This window comes from Sminthopsis crassicaudata, chromosome 6 (assembly GCF_048593235.1).
Source record: "Sminthopsis crassicaudata isolate SCR6 chromosome 6, ASM4859323v1, whole genome shotgun sequence".
NCBI lineage: Eukaryota > Metazoa > Chordata > Mammalia > Dasyuromorphia > Dasyuridae > Sminthopsis > Sminthopsis crassicaudata.
The window spans coordinates 186,361,825-186,382,588 of record NC_133622.1 but is presented as its reverse complement, the minus strand read 5'-3'; the positions used below and the strand labels follow the sequence as shown (position 1 = coordinate 186,382,588).

General features: G+C 38.8%; 1 protein-coding gene across 3 annotated transcripts in view; it reads left to right on the top strand.

Annotated features, from left to right (window-relative positions):
• Positions 1 to 20,764, top strand: part of DOK7 (docking protein 7) — a 315,723-nt gene that overhangs the window by 52,528 nt on the left and 242,431 nt on the right. For all 3 annotated transcript variants that reach the window (XR_012483344.1, XR_012483345.1, XM_074274599.1), the window contains exons 6-7: positions 10,253 to 10,360; positions 17,162 to 18,084. Coding sequence is in view for 1 of the 3 variants with exons in the window: in XM_074274599.1 (XP_074130700.1) it covers positions 10,253 to 10,360; positions 17,162 to 18,084 (1,031 nt within the window). In the remaining 2 variants the exon portion in view is untranslated. The remainder of the gene's footprint in view (positions 1 to 10,252; positions 10,361 to 17,161; positions 18,085 to 20,764) is intronic.

The following is a 20,764-nucleotide window of genomic DNA, read 5'->3' as shown; positions in this document are numbered from 1 at the left end:
TTATGTAGATATGAATAATAATAATAGTAGCTATGATTTATGTGACCCTTACAATTTATAAGGCAATTTTCTCACAAAGATCCTATGAGGTAAGTAGTGTATGTAATACTACCCCCATATGATAAATTAGGACATTAAAGCGCAGAGTTTAAGGGATTTTTCTAGGATCACAGAGTTAATAAGTGGTGAGCTAGCGTAGGACTTGAAATCAGGACTTTTTATTCCAAATCCTGCTACCTTTTGCTGTCTCAAGAGCTGGTGCCTATATTCTAGAACTTTTGTGGTCTGATAATAATGCATTAGTGATAACCTAAAATTTTATAGAACTTTGAGATTTGAAAAATGCTTCATGTACACAGTCTCATTTGTTCTTGGGACGACTCTGTGAAGGTAGGTTCTGTAATTATCCACATTTTGCAGATGAGATACCCAAGGGGTAGAGAGGTTAAGATGTCCGACAGGATTTGAACTCAGTTCTCAATTCCAAGTCAATATCCAATATCCAGTAGGGGCTGGATCCACATAAAACCAGGAAACAATATAGAATGAGATCAGTGCATTAGAAGTACAGGTACCATGCTGCAGGAGTCGAGAGGAGGCAGAGTTCACGTCCATTGGGAGAGCTGTAGAAGATTTCATTCAGGAGATGGCATTTAAACTAAGCTTGGTGGAAGCTTAAGAAATGAAATTAATAAGTACACATGAGGTGGGTTCATATGTGGCCAAAATCCTCTGTGGGACCAATTAGCATCAGTCTTGCTTGTGCCTCAGGATGAATATTTGTACTGTTTCTTGGCTCCATTCATCCAGATGGCTTGAGTCAAAACAATTGCCAGAAACAACCCTGTGTGAGCATATTGTATATGGGAAACTGGTGTCCTTTGTGCACAAAAGGGATGCTGTCCACTCCCTGTCATTAGGACATGTGCTGTGAATTGTCTCCCACTCCCCTGAAGCCATATAGTGGCTGTGGGTGAGAGCTTAGCTAGCCAACTTATAAGCAGTTTAATCTTTGACCTTGGCTTCATTGCATTAGCTTTGTGTTCTAAACAAGGGAGTTTATAGGCCACAGGATGCTGAGACTTTGAAGTCCTCTTTTCTTTTGCCATGTGGGACATGCTATTACAACAAGATTCCCTCTTTGATGTGCTCTTTGTCATAACTTCGGAGTACCATAAACATATGGACCACACACAAATATCCAGATGAGCACAGAAATGTCACACGAGCTTCTGCCTGCCTTTTCTAGAGAGTCATCGGCCAAATGCAACCATCACAGACTCAGAGGGAGAAGGCAGGAGACCTCAGATACCCAGACTGGGAACCAATTGGACCTTATCTGGCCATTCGTTCCTGTACTTTGTCACACTTGGCCACAGGAACCTCACAGGAGGAGTGGAGGAGTATTTCTATATTAGCAATTAACTGAGCACCAAACCTGATCCGGTGAGATAGGGCTCTTGCCAGTCATCCCTGGTGCTCAGCTCTTAATCATAACAGATGAGGTTTCAGACACCACAGCTACATTTTTAAAAAGGATAGTGGAAAAGATGGATGAAAAGTCATAGATGGAAAAAGAGGGAAGGGAGTTTTATATTTTCTTGAAAAGAAATATTTAAAAATGTCTGGTAATAAAGAAAATTAAAATAAAGGAAAATGGGAATAAAAATAGTAAGGTAAAAGGCTAGATTAAATGATCTCTAAGGGCTCTTTAAAAACAGCTATTAAAAATAACTACTTATATTTCTAAAGTATTTTTAAATGTACAAAGATCTTATTGTCCTGTTTTATAGAGGAGGATATTCAGACCAATAAAGGGTGATAAATTGCTACTAGGTTTTGGAGTCAGCATTAATACCCAGATCTCTTGATGGCAGGTACAGACTCTTTTTGCTACACAAGAAGGTGTCATTCTAGGACTCACATCCCAGAATCCTAAAATCAGTATCCTCCCAGATCTGGTAGCGTCTCTCCTATCCATCAACTTTGTGGTCCTCTAGTTAGATTTGCCACTAGTGTGATGTGATGCTTTTTGTAAGGAAGGGCGTTGGCTCCCCCTGCTGCTGGTTTGTGAATTTGTCACAGTTGTGACTCAATTCAGTAAGCATTTATTTATCCATGTATCTGCTATGTTTAAGGGCTTGCTCTTGCATCCTTATCTGACAAGTGAAGGTGAAAGAAAGGTCATTTAAAAAATAGGAGAAAGACAAAGAAGACCATAATGTAATGCAAAAGAAAAAAAATCTGATCAATAGAGACCTGGGTCCAAAACTTGGCTGTCGTGATTCCTAGAGAAATTATCTAAAATTTCTCTGCCTCCATTTCTAATGAGCAAAATCTAAGCAATACTTGTATTGCCTTCTTAATAGAGTCATCAACAAGAAAATACTGCATAAGCTTTTAAGAGCTAAGAAAATGGCAGCGAATTTGTAGACTGCAACAGAAATGGAATTTTTAAACTTGCTCTTTCCATGATCTTATGCCTCCTTGCATTTTTTAGAACCATTTGGATAATTTGGATACTAATCTGCATGAGATGGAATTTAATGCCCTTAGGGATATAGACAGTAGTTCCTCCATCCTTTATTTTTGTCAGACCATATCAGTCTTGAGTTCTGTATCTTAGGAAGGGCATTAATCACCTGAAGTATATCTGGGGGAGGGCAACCAACATGATGAAGGGACTACAGCCCATTCCATACAAGGAACTGATAAAGAAATAGGGATGTTTTTAGCTTTAGTTTTAAGCTATTTGAAGAGAGGGCTTATGCTAGATTTTGACTCAGAGCTACCCCAAATTCAGTGGGCACGCCAGTGAGTTCTTTGCAACTCAGAGATCTTCCAAGTATGTCAAGGCTGTTTCTGTTGGGTACTCATTAAATGGCTTCTGAGGTCCTTTTCTTTTCTGAGATTTGGTGAATCTGTGATTATCTAGAATTACTAGGAAGTTGAATGTCACTAGGGATCAGGAGTACCCCATCTCTGAAGGTTTTCATTTGTATTTGGATGATCACTCAGGGATTTGTAGAGAGATTGGACTGGATGATCAATAGAGATCTGACCAATTCTAAATTATTTTTTTATTCTAGTTGGAGGGATTGGGCATGAATGTAAAAAAAGTTAAATAGTTAATTTTTAAAAGTTACTTAAATGAACCAGGGAAAAAGTGAACAGTTAAATTTTAAAAAGTTAAATGAACACGGGAAAAGTTAGTTAAAATTTTCAGATGTTAAATAGCTAAAAGGTTAAATTATTTAACTTTGCACTTAATTTAACTAACTTTTCTTGACAGCAGCAAAAGATCTATTACAAGACAATATCTGATGATGATTACTTATCAGATGATGCTATAGCCAAAAAGCTCTGTAGGTCTTTGAAGAAGGGAGGTCTGTGAAGCTGGAGAGGCCTGGGGAGAGGCCTGTTAAGAGGCAAAAGCCTTTTACAGGCAAAGGCTCATTGGGTTTAAGTAAGGTCACTGGGCCAGAGGAGTCTTTGTTTTGATCTTACCCAAAGGCATTTCTTCTGATGAAGAAAGGCTTGTTTTGTAAAGGGGTTTGGGCAAGGACAGAATTTCTATCCCTCTGCCAAGAGGGTATTTGAGAAATGTGACCCAGATTGTCCTATAGCTGTTTAATCTTTTCTCTGGATTTCCCAGAGGTCAAAATCCCCCCCACCACACACACACATACAGTAATCTAAGAACCAAGAACAAACGTTGAGTTACCACTGAGACTACTATACATGGCCTGAAGTATTGACTAAAAACCCTTTCCAGGAATGAATTGGCTTCCATACCTTTGCTAATGAAAGTTCTTGGTAAAGGATCAGATCTGGGATGTCATACACAGATTACCATACTTACATACATCTGAGTATCTTGGAAATGGTCATGTTCCACTGGACTAATTTCTACTTAGTTTAATTTCTACTTATTTCTTACTGATTTAATTTAATCCTTCATTTGTTACCTATACATTTCAGTATCCTTATTTCATTCAGAGATTTCATATTTTGTCATCTGCTTGTCTTCAGGCTACTGTTCTTAGGTTCTAAACTTGGGATTCCCCTGGTGAGTTGCAGACTTCAGATGAAACAGTAGTAAAGTGGTTGAGAGAGCGTGGGTTCTAGCCCTGGCCTAGCCATATGATTAGCCATAGAAAAAAATTTTAACTTTAGTTTTCTCACCCATAAAATGTACATGATTCTTGTATTAGTCTCTAGAGTTATGGTAAGGAAAGCACTTTGTTGTAGTCCTTCAAGCACCATAGCAATGGAAGTTGTTGCAATTATTAATCAAAAATGAAGTTTGGGTGATGGGATGCCCAGGCTGCCTAACTTGTCCAGCTATTAAACTCTATTAAGATTCAGTATGATATAGTGGAGAGAACACTAGATTCAGAGCCAGAGGACATAGTGTGAATGCTGGTTTTGTTCCTATGTTGCCTGTGTAACTTAAAGCTTTCAATTCTGTCATCGTGGGATTCTATTACTTATGAGGTGCAATTAGTCCAAATTCAGAGGAGGTTAGTTAGGATCTCACAGAGCTAATAATGCTCAGTATTCAGTGCTGAATATGCACCTAATAATACATAGTACTCAGGACTCAGAGAGCTAGTAGGTGAAATTATTTGTTGGCAGGTTGTTTGGTACATAGAAGCCCATAGAAACATTTAAAGTTTGCAGAGCAGCAGATGTTATTCCATTATATACTCATAATAGCCCTAGAAGTGTTATTGAGTAGTTTCAGTCAAATGACTTTTTGTGACTCAGTCTAGGGTTTTCTTGGCAAAGATACTGGAGTGATTGGTTGTTTCCTTCTCCAGTTCATTTTATAGATGAGGCAATTAAGGCAAACAGGGTTAGATGACTTGTCCAAGGACATACAGCTAGTAAGCGTCTGAGATTTTAACTTATTCTTAACTCCACTAGTATGTGCCGTGTGTTCCTGGGAAGTTTTATTATCCCCATTTTATGGATGAAGAAACTGAGACAGAGAGCAGGTAGACCTCTTGTAGGGTCACATAGCTAGTGACTATCTGAGGTCAGATTTGAAATAAGAACTTCTTGATTTTAGACTTTGAATTTCATTTACTGTGTTATCTAGCTACTTCTCTCTTTAAATTAGTCATATTGGAGCATTCATCTTATCTACATACATGTACGGATGGTGCTTGGGAAATATATTATCGGCTCAAGGAAAAGGCTTGTCAGTTTCTGTAAGATATTGATTCAGATAGCTCGCATGATTAATGCCAATAAATTCAATGACCATTTATTAAGCACTTATGGGCAAGCCAGAGATGGGGATACATAAAAGATGCATAAAGTTCTCTTCCTCAAGGGGATCATTGACTTATAGCTTATAAATATCTATCTGCTCACTTTAAGGCTGAGGAAGCAGAGATCCAGAGTGGTTCCAGGATTTAACCAAAATTCCACATATGGCACATGGCAAAGTGGAGATTTGAATCTAGTTCTTTTCCCACTGGATCATGCTAGGCATCTAGTGTGTTTGGGATTATGTGCATGAATGCAAAGAATATGTGCCACGGGGACAGTGATGTTCAAAGTGCTTTAAGATTGAAGGGGGGAAGATGACTTTTAGCTAGATGAGTCAGGGAAGGCCTCATGGAGGAGATGACATTTTAGCTGGGCTCTGGAGGAAGGGAAGAATTTCAGAGGACAGAATTGCAAAGGGGCATGATTTTACCCAGCAATGAATATATATGGTGGTGAGAGGAGGAAGACAGTATAATACGGGGCCAGTCAAGTTTGGCTAGAATCTAAAATACTGAGCAGACCTTCTGGTAAAAAATTCAAGGGCAGTTGAACCTAGATTGTGGAAGGCCTTTAAAGACCAAGCTAAAGACTTTGTATTTTCTTAGTGCTATCTAGGATTCTTTCCTTCCTTTCCCTCATCTGGAGCAAATTAACTTTCGTAATGCATCATGGAATTCATCTTACCCTCTTCAAATCTCTGAGGAGTTTGCCTGGATTGACTACCCAAAAGAAGGTAACAAAAGAAAAGGAAAGAAGAGACATTTTAAAACTTCAAAAGACAAGGGTGTCTAAACCTTTAAAGGAAATGCTTCTGATTTCTAGCTCCCAAACAGAAAATTCCAAGTATAATAGTGCATCCTATCCTGGCTCCAGCACTTATTATTAACTGTATGACCCATTCACTCTTGCTTCTCTGAGATGTCTCCTTTTTAGTTTCCTTCTCTATAAAATATGTTTAACTTCTTGCATATCCACCCCAAAGTGCTGTAAAAAAAAAGCTGTATGTGTAGCACGATACAAATGTGAGCTGCAGTTATTAGCATACAGCACTTTACAGTTACCAATTCTTCTTTCCCATTTGAATTTCACAACAATTTTGAGAAGGGGGTAGGTATTTTATGAGGCAGTTAGGTGATCCAGTAGATAGAATGTCATACCTGGAGTCAGAAAAACTCATCTTCCTGAGTTCAGATCTGACCTGGGCTGGTCACTGCCCAGTTTCTTCATCTGTAAAAAGAGCTGAAGAAAGAAATGATAAATCACTCCAGTATTTTTGCCAAGAAAACTCCTTATGTAGTCTCAAGGAGATGGATACAAATGAAAAATGATTGAACAAAAACCGGTATTTAAGAAGTTGGTGACATTAACCCTCTTGTATAGATGAGGAACTGGGAGACAGGAAATGACTTGCAAGTATATAGTCATATAGCTTATAACTAGAAGAGCTAGAATTTAGACCCAGCTTTTCTCATTAGAAGCCCCTCACTTAAACAATTAATTAGTTAAGTAAAATGATTATGTTTTCTGGGAAGTACAATAATAAAAATCTTGAGGAAGGAACACTTTTCAGATGTCTGGGATTGTACATTTTAAAATTTTTATCCATATACTTTCAGATTCTACACAAAGTTTTAAAATTTCATATTCTGCTCCTGAGGGCCAAAGTAGAAACAATGGAAACAATGGATAGAAGGTACGGTGTGGTAAAAGTTTAGAGAAAAAATGTAAGAAAAAGTTTAAAAAAAAATGAGAGAAAAATTTCCTAAAAATGTGATCTAAAAATGAGACTGAGCTTCTTTGAAAGGTAACGAGCTTCTCATTGCTAGCAGTGGCTAGAGATCAGCAGAGCATGACCTGACGACTAGGTAGAGTTCTTTTAGCCAATTTGAATCTGTTGTCTGCTGAAGGCCAAGGGAGTTCTGGGATTCTCAGGTTGTTTACTCTGTAGACAAAACTCAATGGTACCTTGGAATTGCTGCTGTCTCTTTTTAGAGAATGGAGATAAATTGGCTGTTTCTGAGACAGCTTGGCCTTCTGTTGCACTGATCCATCCCTTGTGTACTTGTGGGGAAGAGAGGAGGTTTACATTTAAAAGGAAGGATAGCCATTGGTACAACAGCTGCTAGGGATTCCAGGCATTTTTAAATTGTTGAGAGTAATCCTGTTGAAGTACCCTCCAAGATTGCCACCAACATCTGGTTGAAGCATGATATTAATCTGAAGCTTTGAAGTATTTATAATCCATGAAGTCTACAAAGATTGACCAACAATAACTTGCTGCTATGGCAGAGACATTTTTAGGTGTTCTAGAAAGCAGCCCTGGAGGCCTTTAAAGGTGGGGCAGCATCTTGGGATAGGAAGGAAACTGGATTCCATTGCTAGTTTTGCTGCAGTTCAACTAATTGACCTTGGCAAGGAAATTACCCTCTCATCTGAAAAAGAAAACAGAACTGAACATTCTTGTTCTACCTATCTCCTAATACCAGGTCTCCTTCCTATACCGCTTTCAGGTATACAAAGCCCTTTCCTCACAGGATAAGTATTATTATCCCCAGTTGGCAGTAAGGAGATTTATTTTTGGAGGAGCTAAGTGATCTATAATAATGCAGCTAGCAAGTATCCAAAGTAGAATGTGAACTTATCTGGAAGAGGCAGTGAGAAGTGAGAGTGCTACTTTAGAAGTCAGATGATGCAGGTTCAAATTTTATTTTTGTTATTGTGTGTGTGTGTGTGTGTGTGTGTGTGTGTGTGTGTGAGAGAGAGAGAGAGAGAGAGAGAGAGACAGAGAGAGAGAGAGAGAAAGAGAGAGAGACAGAGAGACAGAGAGACAGAGAGAAACAGAAAGGAGACAGAGGAAGAAGAAGAAGGAAAAGAAAGAAGAGAGAGGAAAAAAAGAGAGGAGGGAGGGAAGGAGACAGACAGACTGAACAGTGAACAGATCATTTAATTTCCCACTTCAATTAATCCCTTAATTTAATAGTCCTAACTATAAAATGAAAGGATTACACTAGATAGCCTCTGTAGTCCCTTCCAGACGTAGAGCTATGCTCCTCTGATTAGATAATCTCTAAGGTTTCTTGCTGCAACTAGGTGGTGCAGTGGATAGAGCCCTTGGTTTGGAATTAGGAAGACGTCATGAGTTCAAATCCAGCTTCACACACTAACTAATTGTGTGACCCTAAACAAGTCACTTAATCCTGTTTGCCTCAGTTCCTCATCTATGAAATGAGCTAGATAAGGAAAGAGCAAACCACTTGAGTATCTTTGCCAAGAAAAATCCCAAAATGGTGTCAGTAAAAAAAATGACTGAAATGACTGAATCTGTGGTTCTTTTTGAAACCAGGATGCTCTAATGGGTTCTGGGATATTCCCTTAAAACTCTTTTCACTACGGAATCAGAAATTAAAGTGACCAAAGGAATAGTGATAGAACTAGCTTCAGTGTCACCTTCCTCCATCCTTCCCTCCTTCCTTCCCTCCCTCCCTTCCTCCCTTCCTTCCTTCTTCCCTGTCTTTGTTTCTTTATTGTTTCTTGGTTTGGAGTCAGGGAATTTGGGCTGTTATGGAGAAAGTAATAAGCAAATCTGAAGGTGGCTTATAAATTAATTATTATTCTTATCAATGCTATTGTTGTTATTGTTTGGATATTCACTATGATCTAGTAACTGGGCCATTTGTTAGTCTAACCACTTTGAAAGCTTGAGAAAATGCTAGCTTGTATCTCCTGATTTCAGTTATGTTGAGAGCAGGTGACAAACATTCGCCCAGCTAAGGAAATTTAGAATCATATTAAAATGTAACTAGAAAATGTTTAACAAAATAAAAATGTGATGCATTATAGACAATGTTTCCTTTGTGATCTTTCTGACTATATGCTACTGCACAGAATTTGATGCCTCTGTTATTGAGACCAGGGATGATGGAGTGGTGCACTAGATATGCAAGAATTTGGTTATCTAGCATCTCCTACTGTCCACAGTAGTTTATTAGATTTCATTCTGCCTTTCCCCACTCTGAATTCTATCCCCAAAGCAAAGCTCACTTTAAACTGTACCATACCTAATTATATGTACAATATAAATAACCCCATTGGATTATATGTTCCTGAAGACCATTTTTCATCTCTGTATTCCTTGCTTAAACATGCCATCCTGGAGGACATATAATAATAAATCTTTGTTGAAATTGAATGAAATTAAAATTTATCTTAAGGACATCTGAGGATAGGGTCTGGAGTCAGAAAAACTAATTTTCCTGAGTTCAAATCTGGTGTCAGATACTTGCAAGCTGGGTGACTCTGGGCAAGTCTCTTAACACTGTTTGCCTCAGTTTCCTTATCTGTAAAATGAATGGAGAAGAAAATGACAAATCACTTGCCTTGCCAAGAAAGCTCCATGGGGTCATGATTCAGATATGAGTAAAAAACAATTGAGCAACAACATTCTTATCTTAATCATTATTTTCTGGCCCTAATAATAACCCACTAGTAAAGATCTGTAGAAATATGAGTTCAAGTATTTTTAGACACAGTTTCTTTTTAGTCAGCATCCAATTGGATAACTTTTCTGTCTTCTTACTCACTTATATCAGCAGAATGAAGCAGAAGGTGTCGTAATTATCTGGTACCTTTGGGGCTTTCTTCAACATTAGTTCTGGCCACTGAGACAAAGGAAAACTCAGTTTATAAGGGGACCCAAATGGGTTGTGACCCAAATGGTCCAGATTGCCTGTCACCAATGATGAAATATCAAAACCTACTACTGAAAGGAGCCTAAATAAATTCAACTGGCCATTTCATCCTATTATAGAGAATGTGCCCCCTCACAAGTCTCAATTTTTCATATGATTGTACCAGAAAAAATATTAGAGTGGGGAATAGCTAGGGTGTTTTATTTCAGGGAGTGGGGAGGAGAAATGTGTTATTTTGTTGTGGTTAATCATTATATCCCATCCTTCCCCCTTTTGTACTTCAGATCCAAATCCAAACCCCTCATCCATGGAAGAGAGAGTGGCTCATGAAGCTCTACAGTTAGAGAAGAGACTCAGTCTTCTTTCACATTCAAGTCGTCCAGGAAGTGGAGGTGAGAAACCATTAAAATCCATAGGCAGCTTTTGCTCCCCAACCCCAAGGAGGTGTAGGGGGAACAGAGGAAAAGCAGTTTCCTTTCCTATGAGATAGTTTCTTCACATTATTAGGAACTGGAGAGTGTTTTTCCAGAACTTCTTGATGACCATGTCCCTGTGATACAGCTAGATTTGTTCTATGTGAGATATAGAAAAAACAACAGTGTGCTATTCAGATGTCAGGGTGCTATTCATGTCAGTGATCTGTGATCTTTGTGATCTGTTTATACTATGGTTCAAAATGCTAGGGGGGGTTAAAAATAATAATTACTTACAGTTCTATGCTATAAAGCTATATGGTTTACAGTGGGCTTTCCACATCATACCCCTGTAAGATAAGGAAAGCAAAAATTATTATAGTTTATAAATTCGATTCTGAAGTGAAGTTGATTGAATCCAATGATTCAAACCGAGGCTTCTCCTTAATCCAAACTTTGTTCTTTCTCTCCTCCATCATACTGGATATCATCAATGGGTCACATCTTCCAAGCCAGATTATTATTAATTGTTCTTTTAAAAATATTTTTCAATTATGAAGCATTTTTTTCTCTCTCCCTCTCCCTATTCCTTAGGAATAAAAAAAAAAACAAGGTCTTTATGATAAATATGCATAATCAAGCAAAACAAATGATCACATTATCCAAAACCAAATCTATATGTATATCATTTAACATAATAATCCCTAACTTCTCTTTTGGGTGTGTAGTATTTTTTATCCTTAGTTCTCTGGAGTCATATTTTTAACTTTTTCAAAAGTTTTCATTTTCACAGTGTTGTTATAGGATAAGTTGTTCTTTTGGTTGTGCTCACTTCATCTGCACCAGTCTACACAAGTCTTTGCAGGTTTCTCTGAAAATATCTCATTTATAATTTTTGTAGTCATAAAATATTTTCTTCTTCCTTTCACCTCTTTGAAATATAGGCCTTGTGACATATTGTTGAGTCAAAGGATATACAGTTTGTAATGTTTAGGGCATAGTTACAATTACAAATTGCTTTCCAGAATATTGTAACAATCCATGAACATATTAGCATGCCTGTTTTCCCATGATCTTGCCAACTTTGTAATTGTCTTTTTTTGGGTCAAATTTGCCAATCTGATGGTATGAAGTAAAATCTCAAAGTTGCTTCAATTTATATTTCTCTAATTATTAGTGATTTGTAACATTTTTATATGAATGCAAATAACTTAGATTACCTCCTTTGAGAACTAACTGGCTATTCACATCCTTTGACCATTTATCAGTTGGTGAAACAAACCAACTTTTTTTTAAAAAGGGATTTAGTTTTCTTTAGACCGGGGATTCTGTTTAAAAAAAATTAAATACTACCTTATTTTCTAAATATGTACAAAGATAGTTTTCAGCATTCATTTTTGTAAGACTTTGTGTCCCAAAACAATTTTCAGATGAAGAAATTAAAAACATTTCTAGTCATATGAAAAGGTGCTCTAAATAACTATTGATCAGAGAAATGCAAATTGAGACAACTCTGAGATACCTTTTTACACTTCTCAGATTGACTAAGAGGACAGGAAAAGATAATGATGAATGTTGGAGGGGATGTGGGAAAACTGGGACACTAATACATTATTGCTAGAATTGTGAATGAATCCAGCCATCCTGGAGAGCAATTTGGAACTTTGCTCAAAAAGTTATCAAATCGTCCATACCCTTTGATCCAGCAGTGTTATTACTGGGCTTATATCCCAAAGAGATTTTAAAGAAAAGTATTCTTTAAGGAAAGAGACCCACATGTGCAAAAATGCTTGTGGCATTGTAGTGGCAAGAAACTGGAAATTAGTGGATGTCCATCAGTTGGAGAATGACTGAATAAATTGTGGTATATGCATGTTATGGAATATTATTGTTCTATAAGAAATGATCAGCAGGATGACTTTAGAGAGGTTTGGAGAGACTTACATGGACTGATGCTGAGTGAAATGAGCAGAACCAGGGGATCATTATACATGACAACAAGAAGATTATATGATGATCAATTTTGATGTATGTGACTCTTTCCAGAAAGGAGATGATTGAGACTAGTTCCAATGATTTTGTGATGAAGAGAGTCATCTACACCCAAGAGAGGACTATGAGAACTGAGTGTGGACCACAAAATAGCATTTTCACTCTTTTTTGTTGTTGTTTACTTGCATTTTGTTTTCTTTCTAATTTTTTTCCTTTTCTGATTTTTCCTGTGCAGCAAGATTATTGTTTAAATATGTATACATATATTAGATTTAACATATATTTTAACATGTTTAATGTAAAAAAGATTTTGTGATCCAGATTTTTCTCCCTCTTTTTCTTTCTTCTCCCATCTCCAATATAGTAAACAGTCTGAAATATATGCAATTCTTTTAAACATATTTTCATATTTGTTACATGCAAGAAAATATGACCAAAGGAAAAAAAATCACAAAAATGAGAGAGCAAGCAAACAAACAAAAAGTGAAAATACTATGCTTCAATCTACATTCAGTCTCCATAGTTTTCCAGTTTCTCTCTGGATGCAAATGGCATTTTCCATCCTAAATAATTTGGAATTGTCTTGAATTACCACATTGTTGAGAAGAACCAAGTCTATCACAATTGAAGATCAGAAGTTCTTAATCCAGGTTCCATTAATTTATTTTCAAAAATATTTTGACAACTATTTAATATAATAGGTTTCCTTTGTAGCCCTGTATATTTCATTTTATTTATCTAAAATATGATTTTAAAAAAAGATCAGTAGACTTTATCAGATTGACAAAGTGGTCCATAACACAAAAAAGGTTAAGAAATTCTGTTTTAGATTTATAATACAGAAATAAAGTAAAATATTTTTTCTTCAACCAGTTATCAATTGATTGAACTTATCAATTTTTTAAATCAAATGTTTGTAAAATAACAAAATCTCAAACTAAAAAGACCACCTAGTCCAACTAATACCTGAAAATAATCTTCTTTACTATATACCAGTAAGTAGTTTGCCATCTTTTTTGCCCTTATTCCCATACATCATAGTGAGAAGCCTACCTCCCAAGGCAGCCCTTTATATTTTGGGGTGGTACAAAAGGCTAGGAAATGTTTTCCTTAAATTTAGTCAGGCTTCTTCTTTTCATTTTCTACCTATTTCTTCTAGTTCTACTTTCTGAATTTCATCCTCCATTTGATATGATTTTAGCTCTTTGAAGATAATTCTTGTATTCCTATTAAGTGGCTAAATGTCAAATGAATCTCTACATCTTTCTAACCATTTCTGCAACTTTTGATAGTGTTGATCACTTTCTCCTCCTGGATACTTCTCTCTGGGCTTCCAAAATACTGCTTTCTTTTGGTTCTCCTTTCACTTGTCTGTCTGCTTTTTCAGGCTCTTTTGTTTATTTTGTTTTTTGGTCCCTTTCTGCTGAAAATTATCTTCCCCTACAATCATGGGTCACGTTGTTTCTCCTAAGAGACAGCAGAGCCTGTTTCATTTTTTTAATGTTTACCTGACCCTCAGTAAGTATTTAATAAATGTTTGTTGATTGATAGCAGCATTATCTCAAGATCTTTCACCATCCTGATTATTTTCTTCTGGACAGTCTCAGTCTTATCAATGTCCTTTGTAAAATGATGTCTAGAACTGAACACAGTTTTCAAAATATGATCCTTATCTTGGACACTTCTGCCTCTTTAAATAACACCCAGGATTACGTTAGCATTCTTTGTCTACCTTATCACTTTGTTGTCTTATGACCAATTTATAATCCTCTGAGATTACCTGACCTTTCTCAGGCAAACTACTACCTTGTCATGATTTCATGCTGTGAAATTAATATTAGAACCCAAATGTAAGACTTTATACATATGTATAAATTATTTCTATTAGATTTCATCTTACTAGATTTAACCCATGTTTTAGTCTGTTGAGATCTTTGGGGATCCTGTAATGTTTAACTTTTTACATTTGTGTTATCTTCATAATAAGTCCCTGTATTTTTATGGAAATTACTTAAAGTAAAATGATAATGCAGTGGGACAATCCACTAGAAAGATAATCCTTTCATGTTAAAGTTATAGGTCTACTTTTAGGCCTAATCACCCAAGAATTCTAAATCCATCTAACTGTATTATCATTTAGCCCAAATCTTGACTTCCTTTATATAAGAATAGCTTGAGGAAGTTTGTCACATATTTTACTAAAATGTTGGTAAACTGGATCTGTAAAACTCTTCTGATTGATCAGTCTTGTATTCTGATTTAAAAAAGAATTAAAATTAATCTGACATTAATTGATCTTAAGAAAACCATGCTAGCCCTTTATGGTCTTGGCTTACTTCTCTAGATGTTTACTAACAATCAATCAAAACAGGAAAACATACAAAACAGGAAAAAGTTCTCTGAGTCTGGGACTTTGAACTCATCAATGAGGTATTCTTTCACTGTCTCCTTACTTAACTTGGGTACTGACTTTTTAGTAGCCATTTTTGTTCTGTCTTTTCTAGTTCAAAGATGATTCTTCTTGGCAGAAAATAGGAAAGCAGAAGAAGAATTGAGCAGCATCATTTCCCTTTCCTAATTAGTTATCACTGTCTTTTCCTTTGTGAGCAAAAGTCATAAACCTTTGTGTTCCTCTTTTTCCTAGTGCTGCCACTATCAGCAGCACTAGCATAACCAAAAAGCAGCCCTTAACCCTTTTGTTGTCCTTAATAGTTTCAACTTATTCTATGCTTTAGGGCCACTAACACCATTTTTTACTATTCCATGCCATGCTTTTTACTCATCAACCATTTCCTTCTCTTACTTCCATTTATAAGCATGCCTTTCAAAAGTTTTTGTGGATGAATGAGTTCCTTGTGCATCCACATCTTATCTTTAGACAACTCCCTTGTTTCTTCCTCACTGAAATTGTCTTTCTTTGTGTCTTCAGAATATTACCCTTGGAAGCCTCCCATATTTCCTGGATTGACTTCCTCTATAGCATTATTGTCTATTAGATCATACTTAATCTTTTTCTGAACCTTCAAAAAATATATATTTTTAAATCTGGGGTACACATTATATTTTCCCTACTTTTACTTTTTTTCTAGTTCAACTCTGAATGAAATAGTTACTTTCCCCCAAGATTCCCATTATTTCCATTTTAGCACCCAGTTCCTCCTTGTTTGTGACATATATATTCCAAAATAAATTCACCAATTGGTTCTACAGCCTTTTAAAATAAGGTTCACTGTGTGTAAAGTATTGTACTAGCCCCAGCAAGAAAGTTTAGGGAAATGATGCAAGAGAAGTGTAAGATATGTTCTTTGCGGGACACAAGAGACTTTCATTCTTCCACCGTGACCAATTTATATTCAAGACACTGCATTTCAGCAAAGATTCATAATGTGTTCACATGAAGAACTCTGAGGTAGGTCTATTGCAGTTGAAAAGTAGAGATAAGACAATCTTTGCTATCATGAAGTTTAAAATTTAATAAGGAAGATTACACACATTCACAGATTACTATAATAAATCATGGGGTAGAAGAAAAGTACTGATTTATTATAGCAATCTGTGAATGTGTCAGGAGACCTGATGGAAACTCTGACTCTGCCTCTTACTAGTTGGCTGTGTGACATTGGCCAAGCCATTTTCCCTTTCTGCACCTCAGTTTCCAAATCTACAAAATGGAGTAATAATACTTATCCTCCCTATCTAACAGAGTTGTTGTTATGAAGGTCAAACAAGATAATATGACAGTGCTTTATCGTAATTACATATATATATATAAATATATATAAATAAGCTATTGTTTTTATTATTATATTTATTTATAAATATAAGCTATTATATTTATAGTATTATATCACTGAATACTAAATTATATGTTGTGGATTGTATGTAAATGCCATAAGAGATCATAGAACAGGGGCAGCTAGGGGGCGCAGTGGGTAGAGCACTAGCCCTGAAATTAGGAGGACCTCAGTTCAGATGTGATCTCAGACACTTAACACTTCCTAGCTGTGTGACCCTGGGCAAGTTACTTAACCCCAATTGTCTCGAAAAAAAAAAAAAAAGTTCCTAGAACAAGCATTTTGGTTTGGTGAAAAAAGATTTCTGTATTCTTGGTACACATCTTGCCAAATGAGTAGTTGGTTAAGAACCCGAGTTTGAATACCATCTGAGTTTTAGGACCTTGGGCAAGCTTTGTCACTTCTCTGGTCCTCAGTTTCCCCACCTGTAAAACGGGAAGGGACGCCTTTTAAGCTCTAGCATCATGGGGCCGAGGCTGGCGTTAAAGATTTTGATGGCAGCGAGCAGCTTGGGAATCACTGAAAGTAATACGGAAGGAAGCTGCCTGTTGAGGACTTGCGCTTGGTAGAGAGCAGGGAATGATGATGGATAAATGGAATGTCTCGGATACTACACTGGGAAATTTGGCTTTACTCGTAAACAGTGGCCATGACACCCGATTTCTGGGCGAGGGAATGGAAAACCCAGATGTCAGTTCCAACGCCACGCTTTCCTAGACAGCCCTTTTGTGAATAGCCCTTAGCGGGGTGGTGGGACGCCTGGACGGAGCGCTGGGCTTGCAGTCTAGGAGACTGCTCCTCCAGAAGTCAGAGCCAGCCTCCCTCACATGCCAGCGGTGGTCGCTGGCACGCCCCTCCTGAATTTTTATCGGCCCCCTCCCAGCTCTCCTCCACGTCAGCCTCATTTGCCTTCTCCGTCAGAGCTGGGGGTCGGCCTAAGCGGGAGCATGCGCGGGCGGTTCCCCGCTCATCTCTCTCTCTGCTCTCATTTCAGGAGATGACAGGAGTCTGTCCAGCTCCTCCTCGGACGCGAGCCACTCGGACGCCAGCGCCGGGAGCCGCCTCACGCTGTGGCCCGAGCCGTCCTCCGCCAGCGCCTCCCAGGAGAGCCACGGGCTGCCGGCCGCCAAGTCTCTCCACCTCGGGGAGGACAGGGCCCACGGGGAGGCGGCGTACGGCTCTGCCAAGCCGCCGCCGAAGCCCCTGCAGCCCCGGCAGCTCCAAGACATCGGGCGCCAGAGCTCTTCCGACAGCGGGATCGCCACCGGGAGTCACTCGTCCTACTCCGGGAGCTTCTCTTCCTATGCCGGGAGCCTGGACATCTGCCGCGGAGACGAGTTTGGTTCCCTGCTCAGCCTGCCATTGAACTTCGCTTCGGAACAGAGCCTGTGCACCTGCCAGCCCGGCGAGCCCCCCAGGGGGCCCGAGTATCAGGTTCCCAGCTCTTTCCGACATCTCTACGACACACCCAGGAGTGTATTACAAGCGGCTGCTAAGGACGCTCCGCTCGGCGGCGCCGCCGATTCCCCAGGACCCAAGGACCAGGGCCCAGGCCCGCAACAGGCCAGTGTCCCCAAAGCGGCGGCGGCGGCGGCAATGGCGGCGACTGCGGCAATGGCGGCCACTGCGGCGACCGCGCCCCTGTCTGAGGCAGGAGCTGCCGCAGAGCCGGACCAAGACTCCGGGGGGCCCGGCACCTCCCTCGCCGAAGGCACCAAAGACTTGGGTGATGAAACTTATGCAGATTTTCTTTCCAGGTGGTCAGGAATCAAAGCTCCCGGACAGGTGTTAGAATCCCAAAGTAGTGAGTCGCTTTCACCTAGTGGAGTGTCTGCTGAGCCTTGTGAAATGTGTAGCCCCCGCCCCGGGGCTCCAAGAGCTTTCTTTACATCCTGTCCAGTCTGTGGTGGACTCAAGGTAAATACCCATCCCTGAGCTGAAGCTCCCCCAGGCCCGATCTGAGCTAAAATGACGTCATTGATTTCTATTTATTGAGGATGCGGCAAAAGCGATGGACCGTGGTCCCATGGGCGAAGCATCCTCTCCGTGCTTTTTGTGTACATTAGCTTAGAAAGTGAGGGATAAATGACCAAAGCCCCACCAGAGAGAGACCCAGGCCTTGAAGGTAAGGCACAGGGAGGACTTTTAAAGGATGGGCTACTAACCCCGGGGTCATTTAGCCTTCAAGATGGAGGTTGTTTTTTTCTTCTGGAGAAGAGACCAGGTGGGTGGAGAGAACACTTCCTCTGTGTTTAAACGTGCTTTTGATAAGAGGAAGCCTCAGGAAGGGGGGAAAGGCTTGTATTTTGTGAGAAGAATCCCAGCCTGAGGATTTATGGCTTGAGCAGGCATATGAGGGCGGTCCACTAACATAGATTAGATCCAAAGATCGCAGAATTTTAGACCCCTGTTCTAGCTCAACAGGGGAGCTTGTTAACAAAGAGCCCCATTTCCTGGTTCTTTCTCTATTTTTCATTCTGAGATGGTGGTGAGGATCTCCTGGTAGCAAGTGACCCGTGCTATTATCTTCTTTTTTTCTTGGTATAAACTCATTAGATAGACATGAGTTATCTAATCTCATATGGGGAAACTGAGGCACAGGGACTGCACTACACTTACCCAAAGGTTCACAGGCAGTGAGTAGCAGAACCAGGAATCAAGTGCATGTCCTTTGTCTTGGAATTCATTATCTCATTTCCTCATAGCTGCCGCTAGGTGACGGTTTCAGAATATAAAAGATGGAAGTGCTTTGTCATTGAGATTCACACCAAATAGCTCCCATTTTCTTTAGGGCTTCATAATTTATCAAGTCTGTCCCTTGCAACCGTGCTGTGAGACAGGCAGTTCAACTGAAATCCCTAATTGTTCTGATGGGAAGATCGAGGTAGAGAGAATTCAAATGGCTTATGCTGAAGGTGCCGTGATTGGTAAATAGTAGAGCTGAGACACTCAAATCAAGGCCAGGACTCCTGTGTTCAAACCCAGTGTATTTTTTTCTTTTTTGACCATACTACATTTTCTTTAAGCCAGTATATGCAGGGCAAAAATAGCCCATGTAAAGGCTGAGGCAAGGATGGTGGAAATCCAGACTGAGGGTGACTGAGAGATTTAGTTTGGCTTTTCTTGGTCCTGCTCCTCTTGTGTTTTGCATGTACTTTATTTCTCTGCCTTGGGATTTTGGAAACAGAGTTCTGTATTCCTAAATAGTGATGAGTTAAGAGACAGATAATGCCATTTCTATCCTCTCTATGTTCTAACTGTAACTTATACCATTTTTTGGTAACATGAGATGGGTCTGACTTAGACTACTTAGAACTAGAAGATCCTTAGAATCTAGAAATAGTGAGAAGGTATCTCGACATCCAGTCCTCAAATTTTATACATAAAGATCCAAAGATCTAGCTGGCAATGTCTCTTGAGGTCAGAGTCACACACTAAGTGATTTTTTTCTTTCCTTTTTTCTTTCTTTTTTTGTTTGGAGAGTCAATTGGAGTTAAATGACTTGCCCAGGGTTACACAGCTAGTAAATGTTAAGTGGCTAAGGCCTAATTTGAACTCAAGTCCTCCAGACTCTTGGGCTGGTGCTCTATCCATTGCATCATCTAGCTGTCCCCAAGTGTTTTTTTTCAACTACACCATAAAGAACTGATTAGGCCATAGATTTTAGACCAAGATTCTGGAATTGTGAATCTGAAGTGGAAATCTTTTTAAAAAATCATTAAGAGATTTCACTCTCACTGCCTCTCCCCCACCAATCCCTTGTTTAATGAAGCTCTTAAACTCATATTTCTTCTAGATTTTCAGCAAAATTTTTGAAAAATTTAAGTTAAAACACTGCAATTGATTTTAATTTGCTAAGGATGCAAAAGTAGCCGTGGTCCCACTGGAGGTAATCTGTATTGTTATGAGAATTAGCTTAAATGATCTTTGCAATATAGTCATGGAATATAGTGAAATTCTGAGGATTCTGAGAGGCTTTTCCTGAATCTCCTTCCTCATCTGCTTTTCTCAGTTTCCTGAGTAAAATGAATAGTTTTCTTAATGTTCATATTATAAACTAGAAACAGTCTCCTGAAAGATGTTATTTGATCGAAGCATAACTCAAGAGGTTACTTTGATCTAGAAATGAAAATGGCTTCTAGGTGTGATCTCCTGAGAAGCTGAAGTCTCTAAGGGAGCACTTAAGAGACCCATAAATAGGAAGGAGATGGGGAGCTTGTTAACAAAGGGCCCCATTTCCTGGTTCTTTCTCTATAATTCATTCTGAGATGGTGGTAAGGATCTCCTGGTAGCAAGTGACCCATGTTATTATCTTCTTTTTTTTCTTGGTATAAATGGTTTTTTTGCCTTCACAATACCATGAGTGGGAGAGGCAACCTAATGATGTTGGAGGAAGAGATAGAGCATCCTTCAGGCAGTTTCAATCTCAGGGATTTCCACAGTGCTTTCCATGTCTTCTAACTCCTCTGGCCTCAGCCATGCAGTTTCCAGAAATCCTTTATATGGAAAATGCTGAAGCTCATTATTTTTGTATTTTGAGTCTTGTGCAAGTGATCCAAATGAGTGACAATGGGACTTACTCAGCTTTTGAATTTAG